Below are 14,780 nucleotides of genomic sequence, written 5' to 3' on the forward strand. Positions count from 1 at the left end.
TACTTGATATCTCTCTCTTAATAAGAATTTTTTTTTTTTTTTTTTGTCTCATAAAAGATAAAATTGTAGTTTAAAAAATATTCTTATAAGTTATTTTGAGCAGTAATAGTCTGATTAAAGGCTTTTGAGAAACTTCATCGTATTTTTACTTTGATCTTCGAACACGAGTCAAACACCTCCTTTTATTCCTCATTTTGTTTAGTGGTGAAGAAAAAAATCTGAGTCGAGCATTCGGATCGTATTTAAAGTTTTACATGATTAGATAGATAGATACTTCATTCATCTCACAGAGAAATTCATGGGGTTTTTTGTTTCTTTTTTTAAGGTTAAAGGTGACACTTCAAAACTGTTTTCTTGTTTGACCTGTTGTTGCATGAATAAAATGTATATTCTTAAAATCCACGTCTCATCATCATAATTCAGTAACAAGGAAAACATGTTTGTTAATCAAATGAAGCCTCGCTCAGTGGTTCATGTCAGGAGGATTTGTTTACGTCAATCCTGTCCTCACATTATTCAAAGTGGCCACGAAAGAGTTGGAAATTTGGCAAATCTGTTTGAGCCACGAGCAGACGCATCACTGGAAAGTATTTCTGCAGAAATCCACGGAACAGTCCGTGACCGCAGCTCCAGGTTCGAATCTCAAACTATATTATTTTGGGTTTTTTTTCAGATCAATATATTCTACTTGAAGCCTAAAAGAATCACAAAAAAAATTGAGAATTGGTTCAGTGTAGATGAGATTTCAAATCGATTTATACTTTTAAAAGATTATCTGTTTGAATATGTTTCTTAAAAAATGTTTTACAAGACATTAGTCATAAGTATCTTTTCATGACTAAAACAATTGAATACAATCTGTTGTTGTTTGGTGTTCTTGACTAAGTATGAGTCTCTTTAATAACTGAATTACAGAATTCCAAATATTTAATCTGAAATTTAAAAACATGCACGACGACAGCAATGATGAACGTTAATCAACCTATTTCTGGATGAATGTAACGTCTTTAAAAGAGTTCTCTTTTCTCTTGGCAGGTCAAATGGACGGCTTGTCAAGAACGAATTGTTCGGATACAACATTTCTCTTGGAGGATCAAGTCTTGTTGCTCTGCTTTGGTTTCACTTCCATCAGTTTGTTCGTTGGTGTTCCTCTCAACAGCTTCACGTTGTGGCAGGTCTTTGTAAATGTCAGAGAGTCCTTCAACTCCAACGTCTTTTTTGCGAATCTAATCGTGGCTGATTTGTTGTTTTCTTTGGCCGGTATTTTCTATTACGTTTTCGTTCTGGGCTCTTCAACTACCTGGTTTTACCCATACATTTTCTCATCTGGACTTATATACACAGCTCGTCCAATCTTCCAATGCTGCATCTGCCTGGATTTTTATGTCGGTGTCGTCCATCCTGTGATGTTTCTTCGATTCCAACCGCAGAGGTTCAGACTGGCCTGCAGCTTCTTCGTCTGGATGATCAGTTTAGCCTCCTGCTTCTATAATTTACTGATATTATCAGACCGGAAATGTCTTATGTTCTATTTCTTTGAAAACGTTCTCCTCCTCAGCACAACGCTCTTTTGTTGCCTCTCAGTTCTTCGGGCTCTGAACTCTCCAGGACCAGGAGAGAACTCGGCAGAAAGAAGGAAGAGCAACAACTTGAAGAAGAAAGCCTTCAAAATCATTTCAGCCATCATGATCTCAATGAGCATTAATTTTTCTCTGTACGTCAGTTTCATTCCTCTAGTGTTCACAATGACTGAGAGTGAGTTCATAACCCCACATATTGTTTGCTTTTCTATCAGTGTACTAACCGGATATGTACAACCACTCATTTACCTTCACAAGTGTGGGAAGTTGCCGTTCTGTAAATAGATTTCAACAAAATGTAGACATCATCGATAACTAATCTTAAATCTGAGTTTCTTAAAGTATTGATGGTCACTGGTTCTCTTTATTTGGCTGATTAGTTCTTGTGTTAATATGAATTCTAACAGTCGTCCAATAAGGTTGTGTTTCCACCTGACTTCTGCTCAACACGACTGATGCACCAACTCCAATGGAAAGTCAAAAAATTAACCAAGACAAGAAACACCTGTGAAGTAAAAACCATGTACGGTGAAAACCTCTGGAGTTTTACCATTCTACCAAAAATATACAAGGCATCTCTTTGGAAAGCCGGAGCTAGCTATTACTCATCACTTATAGAAGCAAATAAGAATAACCCCAAGTTCTTATTCAGTACTGTAGCCAGGCTGACACGGAGCCATCAGTCCATCAGTCCATCAGTCCATCCCTCCTCATCTCAGTAGCAGTGATTTCATGAACTTTTTTAATGAAAAAATCGTGACTATCAGAGGAAAGATTCAAGACCTGCTAGATTCTTCTAATAAAACCGGTGCAGCCTCACCGGACACAGACACTATGACTGATACATATTTTGACTCCTTCCTACCAGTGAGTCCTCGACAGCTGTCCCGGGTTGTTTCCCCCTCAAAGTCCACAACATGTCTTCTCGATCCTATTCCCACATGGCTACTTAAAGAACTGTTCCCCTTACTTAGCACTTTCATACTTGACATTATTAATTTGTCAATAACATCAGGCTATGTGCCTCAGATTTTTAAAGTTGCAGTAATTAAACCTCTGCTTAAAAAACCCACTCTTGATCCAGAGGTTCTCAATAACTATAGTTCTATCTCTAATCTTGTCTTCATTTCAAAACTTCTGGAGAAAGTGGTAACAAGTCAGCTCTGTGATTATCTCCATGACAATGATCAATTTGAGGTTTTTCAGTCTGGTTTTAGGGAACACCACAGCACAGAGACCGCCCTGGTAAAAGTTAGTAACGACCTACTGATGGCCTTTGATCAGGGCCATGTTTCAGTTCTTGTTCTTCTAGATCTCAGTGCTGCATTTGACACTGTCGACACCAAATCCTTCTACAGAGGCTAGAAAACCATATAGGCATTCGTGGAACTGCTCTAAACTGGTTTAAATCTTACCTGTCGGATAGAACGCACTATGTACATGTCAACCACCTCTCGTCGACACACACTAAGGTCAGCTATGGTGTCCCACAAGGTTCTGTTCTTGGTCCAATTCTATTCACTATCTATATGGTAATACAGTCCTGTATTACAGATATCAAGTCCTGAATGACCAAAGCTTCCTTTTACTGAACTCGGAAAAAACTGAGGTTCTAATTGTTGGCCCACAACATCTCAGACAATCATTAACTAATGATCTAGCTTTCCAGAATTTACCTGATCCTGCTACTAGCACCACTGTAAATAATCAGGGTGTCTGCATTGACATGGTTTTATCATTTAACTCACACATAAACCAAATCGCACGGACCGCTTACTTCCACCTTCGTAACATTTAAAAAATCAGGCACTTCCTTCCTTAGGATGCTGCTGAAAAACTCATTCATGATTTTGACCTCCAGACTATTGTAAGTCTCTTCTGTCAGGCTGTTCTAAAAAGTCTCTCAGAATCTTCAGCTCATTCATCTGCAGCTCGTGTCCTGACTAAGCCTAAGAGGCGTGAACACATTTCCCCTGTGCTGTCTTTTTTACATTGGCTCCGTGTAGAATTGAGAATTTAATATAAAATCCCTCTCTTAACCTTTAAAGCCTTACATGGTCTAGCACCAACATACATTAAAGATCTCATCCAAACTTATCAACCCTCTAGGACCTTACAATCCTTAACTCAGATCTATTAGTTATACCACAAATCTCTAAATGTAGATTTAGAGCCAGGGCCTTCAGTTTTCAAGCCCCTCTGCTGTGGAACCAACTACCGGCTTCAGTCCGGAGTGCAGACACCCTCTCTATGTTTAAAAACAATCCTAAAACCTTACTTTTCCATAAAGCCTATAATTAGCATTTCTGTTTATCTTAGCTGCTATAGGCTTAGAATCCTGGAGGAGTTTTAGACACCAGGGCAACACCTCCAGAGCTGCTGCTAAACCAGGATATCCACTACTTCATCGGATCCAGGGTTCTCTCCAGCACCTCCATGGACCCCTCCCATACTCTCCTCTTTTCTCTCACTGTATTCTCCCTCACTCTTCTCTTCATCCATCTGTCTACCCCCCCCCCCCTTTTTCTTGTTTGACCTGTTGTTGCATGAATAAAATGTATATTCTTAAAATCCACGTCTCATCATCATAATTCAGTAACAAGGAAAACATGTTTATTAATCAAATGAAGCCTCGCTCAGTGGTTCATGTCAGGAGGATTTGTTTACGTCAATCCTGTCCTCACATTATTCAAAGTGGCCACGAAAGAGTTGGAAATTTGGCAAATCTGTTTGAGCCACGAGCAGACGCATCACTGGAAAGTATTTCTGCAGAAATCCACGGAACAGTCCGTGACCGCAGCTCCAGGTTCGAATCTCAAACTATATTATTTTGTTATTTTCAGATCAATATATTCTACTTGAAGCCTAAAAGAATCACAAAAAAAAGAGAATTGGTTCAGTGTAGATGAGATTTCTAATTGATTTATACTTTTAAAAGATGATCTGTTATGTTAATATGTTTCTTAAATAGTTTTTTACAAGACATTAGTCATAAGTATCTTTTAATGACTAGAACAATTGAATAAAATCTGTTATTGTTTGTTGTACTTGACTAAGTATGAGTCTCTTTAATAACTGAATTACAGAATTCCAAATATTTAATCTGAAATTTAAAAACATGCATGACGACAATAGCAATGATGAACTTTAATCAACCTATTTCTGGATGAATGTAACGTCTTTAAAAGAGTTCTCTTTTCTCTTGGCAGGTGAAATGGACGGCTTGTCAAGAACTAATAGTTCGGATACAACATTTCTCTTGGAGGATCAAGTCTTGTTGATCAGCTTTGGTTTTATTTCCATCAGTTTGTTCGTTGGTGTTCCTCTCAACAGCTTCACGTTGTGGCAGGTCTTTGTAAATGTCAGAGAGTCCTTCAACTCCAACGTCTTTTTCGCAAATCTAATCGTGGTTGATTTGTTGTTTTCTTTGGCCGGTATTTTCTATCACGTTTTCTTTCTGGGCTCTTCATTTACCTGGCTTCATCCATACATGTTCTCAACTGGACTTATATACACAGCTCGTCCAATCTTCCAATGCTGCATCTGCCTGGACTTTTACGTCGGTGTCGTCCATCCTGTGATGTTTCTTCGATTCCAACCGCGGAGGTTCAGACTGGCCTGCAGCTTCTTCGTCTGGATGATCAGTTTAACCTCCTGCATCTATAATTTACTGACATTATCAGACCCGAAATGTCTTATGTTTTATTTCTTTGAAAACGTTGTCCTCCTCAGCACAACGCTCTTTTGTTGCCTCTCAGTTCTTCGGGCTCTGAACTCTCCAGGACCAGGAGAGAACTCGGCAGAAAGAAGGAAGAGCAACAACGTGAAGAAGAAAGCCTTCAAAATCATTTCAGCCATCATGATCTCAATGAGCATTAATTTTTCTCTGTACGTCAGCGTCATTCCTCTTGTTTCCACCGTGCCTCGGAGGGAGTTCCTAACCACGCTAACTGTTTGTGTTTCTATCGGTGTACTAACCGGATATGTACAACCACTCATTTACCTCCACAAGTCTGGGAAGTTGCCGTTCTGTAAATGTCCGAAATAGAGTTCTACAAAAGAGAGATTTGAAAAATGTTTTGACATATTTCGGTTTCAAGGTGTTTTCTATGGTGTTTTATTTGTTGAGTGTGCGGTTAGAAATTTTGAGCACCTCAAAATATGCTTTGCTTTTACGCAAGTGACAGTTCGCATTTAATTTTTACTCTAGAAAAAATAAAGTGCTTTGAACAAACAAAAATGTCTTTTACATTTAAAACGATCAAAAAACGGAGTCTGTTCCGTCGCTCCAACACGACGTCACTTCCATCCCGGGTCTTATACTTTGTGTCGTGGAGAAAGATGAACAATCCAGAGTGTGTTACGGGTCGTTTATTCGCCGCTCCAAGTCAAACAAAATACAAGCTTTCAATTACGATCGACTGGACTCACTTTCTCCCGGCGACTGTACAGGTCAATAGCCCCGGGAGAAAAGGTCCCGAGCTGTAGAAACATCACTATATTTAAGGCAAATTTACCGTCCGGGAGGTCTTTCCGGCCAAATGGTCCTTTTCAAGATACCTGTGTCAAGATGAGCCGCAGGGAGGCATCGTAATTTTTTTTCTTGTAATCTAATCATTCAACTATTCTTGGGCGGGGGTTTTCTTCTTTTCCGTCTTTAAGCCCCCCTTTCCCCTGATTGTGAATGTGTAGTCAAACGTTTCCGCTCCTAGATCAAGCAGTAATTTATACTTATATTTTGATTATCTTGTAGCATTAATTATACTTATAGAATAATTTTAATCTAACACGTTCAATAAATCTGAGGTCGGGTTGAGGGTGAGGGTTAGAGTAAGGGTATTAGTGAAAGAGTTAAAAATGTCCCTTTCTGGCTTCACAGTGAGACACCAATGAACCCCTTGAGCCCCTTGTTTGTCTTTAGCCATTTGATTCAACTGCAGCGGCAGCACGTACACATCTACACGTTGAAAAAACAACAACTGTCACTCTGATGTGAATAGATCTTTTTATTGTCTACAACTTTTTAATCAAAGCACAATTCAGGTTTGACTTGGTTTGTTCTGTGCTCTCCAGCACGTACTCTATCTTGCATCCAAGTTGGGTATTCCTGGATGTGTCCTTAATATCCGTGACTTTAAACACCTCATAGGGGGGGATGAGGAGCTCGCGTTCAGCTTCCGTGAACTCAGAAAAGAGAGAGATGTCTGACCCGTAACAGGAGAAGATCTTGTAGCAAATACAACCAAAGCGTCTGGCAACTGTATAGTGACCCTGTGTGCTGGATGCAAAGAAACCGAATCGAACATGTTTGTTTAAAACATTTTGGTTAAAGCGGACATTGGACCTCCGATAGCCGGTCTTACATCCTTGGTTGAGTCGTTGAACAGCGGTCGTCAGGTAGAAGTGGAGGGCGTGATACTGGAAGGTGGTCTTGTAAGAGGAGCCCTGAGTGCACACGGCCTCATTAAACTCTACATAGATCCTGGGCTCATCGAGAGTGTACACGTATATCGCTATGTTCTGCTGATGTACCGAATCCGATATCTTTCTGAGGGATTTGCGGGATTTGAGGGACTGTGTTTTCATAAGCCAAGCCCGACTGAAATTATGATTGCTGTTCATTTCATTCCTTAAGTACGTCTTTGCCTTTTTCTCCATTTGGTCCCTGCAACCATAGTACATGTCGTCGACAGAATCCCGAGCGAGATCCACGACGTCTTGTTCGCCTACAGCCTCCTGTCAAGACAAGTCTGTTAACACCAAAGCTGCAAGAACTCTTTTGCTTAACTTTCAAGTGTCGGAGTTTTGGACGAAGACAACTGAGCTCCAGTCGCTACATTAAAATGAACAAACATATTTGTCTGTAACTCTAAAAATAACCGATTCCTCTGAAAAAAGTCAACATTAGTCGACACGAGTGAAGTTTGAGATCATGTCGTACCATCGAAGCTGCGGTCCAGACGCCGAAGGTCAGCAGAAGAATCATGACCATGGCCATCGTCTCGCCTGCGCTCGTCCTCTTCATCACAGCTCGGCAACGACCGTCCTGCACTTGGACTTCTGCACAAATGGATGAGTCACCAGTTTTCACCACAACTTCACCCTCGTCAAAAAACGTAATCGCTTCATCTAGACAACGAAAGAGGAAGAACAAGATCGGTTTTTTTGTAGGTTTTTTCTGTCTTCAGAGTTTGTTATATATGTATGTGTGTATGTGTGTGTGTGTGTGTGTGTGGGGGGGGGGGGTGTGTGCGTGTGTGTGTTCACTTACTTAGGCCCAGAATGGGGACTCTGACCAGCTCACACACCAGTTGTTTGGGGACGTCGTTCCCTTTGTGGCCGAAAACCACGGTCTCCCCAATTAGTTTTCATCCAGATCTCTGTGTTCAGCTCTAAGATGTATTTCTGTCTTAAAATCTCAATTGTCCCTAAAAGTAACTTATTTCAGACTTTTTGTGTGTGTGTGACCACCCCCCTCAATCTGTGTGTCCCTCTACATCGCTCCCATTGGTAGTGTGTGGAATTGCATCGCTCGACAACGCCCCTAGTGGTAGTGTGTGGAAGTCGATGAATAGATGACAGAAGTAAAGACACACATGAGCAGCGTGAACAGATCATGATAGTCTAGCAAAAAATAAATAAAAATAAAGTTTAATTGTTAAATTAATAATTCCATAGCACAGCCTCAACCTAGTGTTAAAATGAGTTTGCTAGCGCTTCATGCTCGCGCTAGCATGCTAACTTGGCAAATAGAGAGTGAACAGGTAGCCTGTAATTTGCCTGGCATTAAAGATATATTAAAGGATGTTTTAAAACCTATGTTAAAGGATATATTAAGTTAGTAAGCCTGCACGAATAAAAGTGCCTTCAGATGTTTCTTGAAGGAGTCAGTAGATCATCAAACACAGATGTTTCTTGAAGGAGTCAGTAGATCATCAAACACAGATGTTTCTTGAAGGAGTCAGTAGATCATCAAACACACATGTTTCTTGAAGGAGTCAGTAGATCATCAAACACAGATGTTTCTTGAAGGAGTCAGTAGATCATCAAACACAGATGTTTCTTGAAGGAGTCAGTAGATCATCAAACACAGATGTTTCTTGAAGGAGTCAGTAGATCATCAAACAGAGAGATGTTTCTTGAAGGAGTCAGTAGATCATCAAACACAGATATTTCTTGAAGGAGTCAGTAGATCATCAAACACAGATGTTTCTTGAAGGAGTCAGTAGATCATCAAACACAGATGTTTCTTGAAGGAGTCAGTAGATCATCAAACACAGATGTTTCTTGAAGGAGTCAGTAGATCATCAAACACAGATGTTTCTTGAAGGAGTCAGTAGATCATCAAACACAGATGTTTCTTGAAGGAGTCAGTAGATCATCAAACACAGATGTTTCTTGAAGGAGTCAGTAGATCATCAAACACAGATGTTTCTTGAAGGAGTCAGTAGATCATCAAACACAGAGATGTTTCTTGAAGGAGTCAGTAGATCATCAAACACAGATGTTTCTTGAAGGAGTCAGTAGATCATCAAACACATATGTTTCTTGAAGGAGTCAGTAGATCATCAAACACAGATGTTTCTTGAAGGAGTCAGTAGATCATCAAACACAGATGTTTCTTGAAGGAGTCAGTAGATCATCAAACACACATGTTTCTTGAAGGAGTCAGTAGATCATCAAACACAGATGTTTCTTGAAGGAGTCAGTAGATCATCAAACACACATGTTTCTTGAAGGAGTCAGTAGATCATCAAACACAGATGTTTCTTGAAGGAGTCAGTAGATCATCAAACACAGATGTTTCTTGAAGGAGTCAGTAGATCATCAAACACAGATGTTTCTTGAAGGAGTCAGTAGATCATCAAACACAGATGTTTCTTGAAGGAGTCAGTAGATCATCAAACACATAGAGAGGATATTAAAATATATGTTGAAGGACATATTCAAAGATATATATTAAATTTTCAATATTCAATTTGTACGTGTATATGTATTTATAATCCAGCTTGTGTTGATCATGCACATCACAAGCAATTTAAGTAGTTTTGTTTTTTAATATATTGATGGAAAAAAATGAATTTCCTCTCAAAAAAAATGTTTAAGAAAAATTGGAGAAAAGTTGAGATGTCTTGAATTATGAGTGGATTTATTTAAGGGAGCAGGACAGGAGCACATGGTTCTCAGTTGACCACTGCAGCCTGAGAACTTGGAGAAGAGTGAGTCCAGTTTAAGCTCTATATACACACATTTCACCAGCAGGTAATATGAGCAGCCATGACTCTGTTCATGATCAGACCAGTTCTAGAAGAACGAACACAGGCTTGATATTGAGTCTAGTGTAAAAACTCATGCTCAAAGCATGACCTCGTTCTGCAGGACTGTTGGTCTTCTGTGACTCTTAGACCAATGAAACCTGGTGTCTGTGACCTTTGACACTAAAATAACATGCTCATGGAACCATTATGATGGCCCGAGTTTCACAGGGTCTCAAATGCCAGCCTATCATGCTCATTTTCAGACCCTCTGGGGCCTCAGAGCATAAACAGGGTCCAAAAACCATGTTTTTCATGACTCTTTTGCTCTTATTTGACCTCTGTAACCCTCAGATATATGAAACTTGGTCTGTGTGACCTCTGACACCTCTAGAATCATATGCTGGTGGAACCATAATGATAGCCCCTCCCAAACCGGAAGTAGCTTTAGGAAGCACTTAGAGAAAAGACCCTGAGAACACATGTGTAAACATGAAACTTGAAGAAACTTCCAAAAGTTTCAGATCATTTCAATCAACAATGACCGATTTATAGAGCTTCAAAGTTTAGATTTCTTTAAGTTTCCCATGGTGCCACAGGGCACAGGAAGGTCGTAGCAACATCAAACCACCACAGTTCAAATTAGAACTTAGTTTAGGATAACATATCCAAACATCATCTCTGAGGTCCAAGTAGAAAAAAAGTTCCCAAGTCCATTCCTGAAAGATCAGGTCTGGTCATTCTGTTACACTCAGAGACCATCTTGACAGAAGAATGACAACCTGTCACTCATTTTTGCACCGATGGACACAACATTTCTCCCACCAATGGCAGCAGATCATCTGAATGTGTCATATAAATATCAGCCTGCTAGCTTTGAGGCCTCTTGAAGTTATTGAATTAACCCTAATGTAGCACAGGCCACTATAAAAACTCATTTCAAGAAGCCTGTTAGTCGTTCAGTATTTATTGTTGTTTTTTTAGTTTTCTGATAAAATAACATCAGTCTTGAGTCACATATAAATAACGACATGTCATTGCCATGTATACAGGTATTATGTCAAACAAGGATAGGTTCGAGCTCTATAAAGATATAAAGTTTATATCCTCGTTACAACATTCAATAAAAACTACTAACACGACCTCAACACTAACCAACTTAGTCCAAATTAAGACTTTTATTGTAGAGAAAAAAAAAGTTTTTAACAGTGTAGAACAATATTATATTTTGATTTGAACTTATTTGTTCATAGTATAGTTTGAATAACTAGCCAGCACATACAGTGTTCTGTGAAAGCAGGTGCAGGTAAAGTCATCATCATTTCATCTAATCTGTGATCAGTCGGCAAGAGGAAAATCTGCTATTGAGGAGGTTTTACAAGGTTTTACAAGGAACACTGTTCCCAACCATCACAATGAACAATTAAGCAGGTGAACCTCAATATAAGCTGCACCACTTAATGTTTTAGTAAAAAATAAATTGTCCATATATATGCCACACCTGTCTATAAGTCACACTATAAGCAGCTCCTCTGCAGCACTTTCCTCTGGACTCTCCTGCTTCTCCTTGAATAAGATGTGGGTATTGATGCCAGGTTGAGGGTGTTACTGTTGTGATCACATCAGTCTGCTGTGCTCCCCTCCCCCTGGTCTGCCACTCCTCCGGTCGTCTCACCTCACACCTGGTCCTCATCAGCAATCACGCTCACCTGTTCCTGACCCCCAATCAACCCCCTTCATCAACCCTTGGATTCCCCGCGGTCGGCGCCAGATCGTACTTCACTCTACCGTGGTAACTATACGTGACTGGCTCAGTGTTTTTGCTACCTCGCTCTCGAACTCTAGTGTCTTGTTGTTTTTTGGACCTCACCTAACTTTTGTTCCTCTGCCTGCAGTAACTCGGATCACTAACTCCAGCTCGCTGACCTCGCTCTCCCTCCGGCCTACTCTTCCACCACCTGCTTCCCCTTTCTTCAATAAACCCCTTTTTGTATCCTCTGGAACATCGCCTCTGTCTGCTCTTGGGTTCATCATTGCAAAACATTACAGTTACTGAAGACAGCCACTGGTTATCTTCATGTATCGCCTTTGACAGAGTACGTCCTCTCCATCTGGTCTGGGATGTCCACGCCGTACTCCTTCTTGTATTACTGTATTTTCTATACAGGTGCACTCAAAAGCCTTTAATTTTCTCAAAAAACAGTGAGCCTTATAATATGGAGCGCCTTATATATGAACATTACCTGGTGGGTGACTTGTTGACAAACACTTTCCTAACGCAACACCAGTCAGTGACTGTATCCTTTATTCTATGCGCCTTATAATCCGGTGCAAACTATTAATTAAAACATTTCTAATATAGGATATTCATTGAAGGTGTGCCTTATTATCCGGTGCGTCTGATAGTGTGGAAAACATGGTACATCACACACACCTTTGCATTTGAACACCTGGGCACCTTTAGTGGAGTGAGGCAGACATTCTTCCTCGGCTTCAGTTGCATCGTTGAAGCACCTGGTGCTGAACAGTTACTCTCGTTGTTTCACGGAGGAGCAGCTCTAGTTGGTTTTTTTTTGCCCATGCTGGCAACCAGTATATAGAATCATTACATTACATGTAGTAATAAAGTCACATGTGACTCTCAGTTAAGCACAGCTGGAGAACTCTAACAAAGTCGGAGACAAAAGGCATTAAAAAAGGAAAACTGCGAAAATTAAAGATAAATAATGTGCGTCATTATCACAGTTAATGGCTGAAAAATCTAAAACATATCTTGTGTAATTTATATTAAAACTATTCGAGATTAAAATAAGCCTATTCTTGAAAAAATAATACAGAAAAGTCGTGTTAGAGCAGTATTTCTCTATAACTATTAACGTGTTCCTCGATTCCTAATCTATAGAAATTGATAAAAATAAATTAAATGTTAAACATGATTTATATGCAGCAATCATGCAACATTTGGAATTGGGACATTGAGGTTGATGTGTAAATTGTGATAATGACCTCCAGGGTGTTAACTGCCCTCTGGAGGCTGTAAGACTGTAAAAATCTATCGCTAATCTATAAGCTGCGTCAAATATAGTCTGCAGACTTCAAATCTTAGGGAAAAGTACTGTCTTACAGTCTGGAATTTACGTTGCAGTGACATGACCTGTTTGGTCACCCCTCAAATTGGCTGGTGTTTCTACTGCAACAAAGCGAATTACGTCTTAAGCAGCTGGTTTAAGAATGAAAGTCACTCCTTGTTTTTTTCTTGTTTTATAGGTCGAGGTGTGGCTGCTTTGGAGGTTTTCAACCAAGAGATTTTGTATTGGAATACCGTGGAAAACTTTTCAAGCAAGAAGGTCTCCTTACAAAAACCTACACTGACATGGAGGCAGTATTCTTGTTTGACTTCCAATGGAAAGGGGGATGTTGGTGGTAAGTTATAATAAATATGCTTTTGTTGGCAGGTGTAATACATGACAATAGTTTTAGTTAGATAAGCTCTGATGACGTGTTAACCTGAGGCAGGGGTGTCAAACTGGCCCGGAAAAGGGCTGAGAGGATGCAGGTTTTGTTTTAACCAGTCAAGCACACATGAGTTAACGAATCTGGTGTCGGCTTAAACAAGCAACACCAGACTGACAATTAATTGATTACTGTCTTCAGAAGCGTGATTGGTTCAACCATATGAGCTTGACTGCTTGGATCCAAAGCCTGCAATGTCTCGGCCCTTTTCTGGACCAGTTTGACACCCCTGACCTAAGGAGTACATAAGTACAGTGTTTCCGGGTTTAGCCTCTTGCATGGTTTGTTAGATAGATATCAACAAAGATATATCTATCTACACCACTACACACCACTCCGGTAATACTGTAAATGTATATGAAACTTTTAAATAATCCGTGCTCTTCTTAACACTGTATCCAAAGAAAGTTACGTCTTCTCTTAACCCAAGTTTTCTTTTCCTTAAGTCTTGATGCATCTCTTGAAGATGAGTCTCTGGGAAGGCTTTTCAACGACGACCACAACAAGCCTAACTGCAAAATCCAAACCATTAAAACGGTCAAAACTGGAGTCCGCTTCCGTCGCTCCAGTAGGCCGTCACTTCCGGGTCTTAATACTTTGCTTTATGGAGACAGATGGTCAATGCAGAGTGTACAGGTCGTTTATTCGCCGCTTCAAGTCAAACAAAATACAAGCTTTTACGATCGATTGGAGGCGCTCTCTGCCGGCAGCTCTTCAGGTCGATAGCTCCGGGAGAGACGGTATCGAACTGTAGAAACATCGCTATATTTAAGGCAAATTTCCCGCCCCGGGGGTCGTCTCTTCCGGGGCAAATGGCTCTTTCATGGTTCTTGTGTCTTCATCACCCGCTGGGAAACTTCCTAAATTCCCTCTTGCTTCGCTGGAAGTTTCTGTCTTCCAGCCCCCCCGCTTTTGGGTGTGTCCCGCTTCGCTCTTTGATCCACGACCCCAGGTGTGAAAAGGGCAGACAAACAGATGTTAAAACGATCCGGTGTTATTTCTCTAATTCTGATCCAAGCTTGTCTTGAAACAGTGTAAATCAGTCTGATGTAATGTTGATTGTGAATGTGTATTCAAACGTTTAAGCTCTTAGATGAAGCTAGTAATTTATACTTTATATTTTTATTATCTTTTAGCATTAATTTAAGTATGGCGTATACGTATAGTGTATAATAATTTTTAATCCAACACCATTGATTTTGGTGGGATTTGCTATAAGAGACATCGCCCCAGGCGAAGAAATAACATACGATTAAGGTGATTCAGACTCGCCTTGGCGCAGACAGGTACAAATTATTAAGTGTTGATATTAGTTATTTTAGTCATTTTCAGATGAAACTGAGCTCATTGTGTCTTGAGATTTCATAATTTTGATGGTTTTGATGATTTTATCATAATTCTTAAATTATTTTCTGGTTTCCTTTTCCAGCAG

General features: G+C 40.0%; 2 protein-coding genes across 3 annotated transcripts in view; both read right to left on the reverse strand.

Moving 5' to 3' along the window:
• The window catches only part of LOC148089993 (NACHT, LRR and PYD domains-containing protein 3-like), a 187,757-nt gene that overhangs the window by 142,325 nt on the left and 30,652 nt on the right, over positions 1-14,780 (reverse strand). The window lies entirely within an intron of this gene.
• On the reverse strand, positions 6,594-7,635 carry LOC148089995 (ecto-ADP-ribosyltransferase 5-like). 2 transcript variants are annotated; one of them, XM_087785564.1, is made up of 3 exons: positions 7,522-7,635; positions 6,851-7,316; positions 6,709-6,764 (listed from the first exon to the last, which is right to left on the reverse strand). In XM_087785564.1, exons 1-3 carry the CDS (start codon positions 7,603-7,605, stop codon positions 6,751-6,753), a joined length of 564 nt encoding a protein of 187 aa, XP_087641690.1. In that variant the 5' UTR covers positions 7,606-7,635; the 3' UTR covers positions 6,709-6,750. The 2 variants fall into 2 exon arrangements, with proteins under 2 accessions (XP_087641689.1, XP_087641690.1); XM_087785563.1 differs by having other exon boundaries at positions 6,594-7,316.

This window comes from Callionymus lyra, chromosome 1 (assembly GCF_982586985.1).
Source record: "Callionymus lyra chromosome 1, fCalLyr1.hap1.1, whole genome shotgun sequence".
Lineage (NCBI taxonomy): Eukaryota > Metazoa > Chordata > Actinopteri > Syngnathiformes > Callionymidae > Callionymus > Callionymus lyra.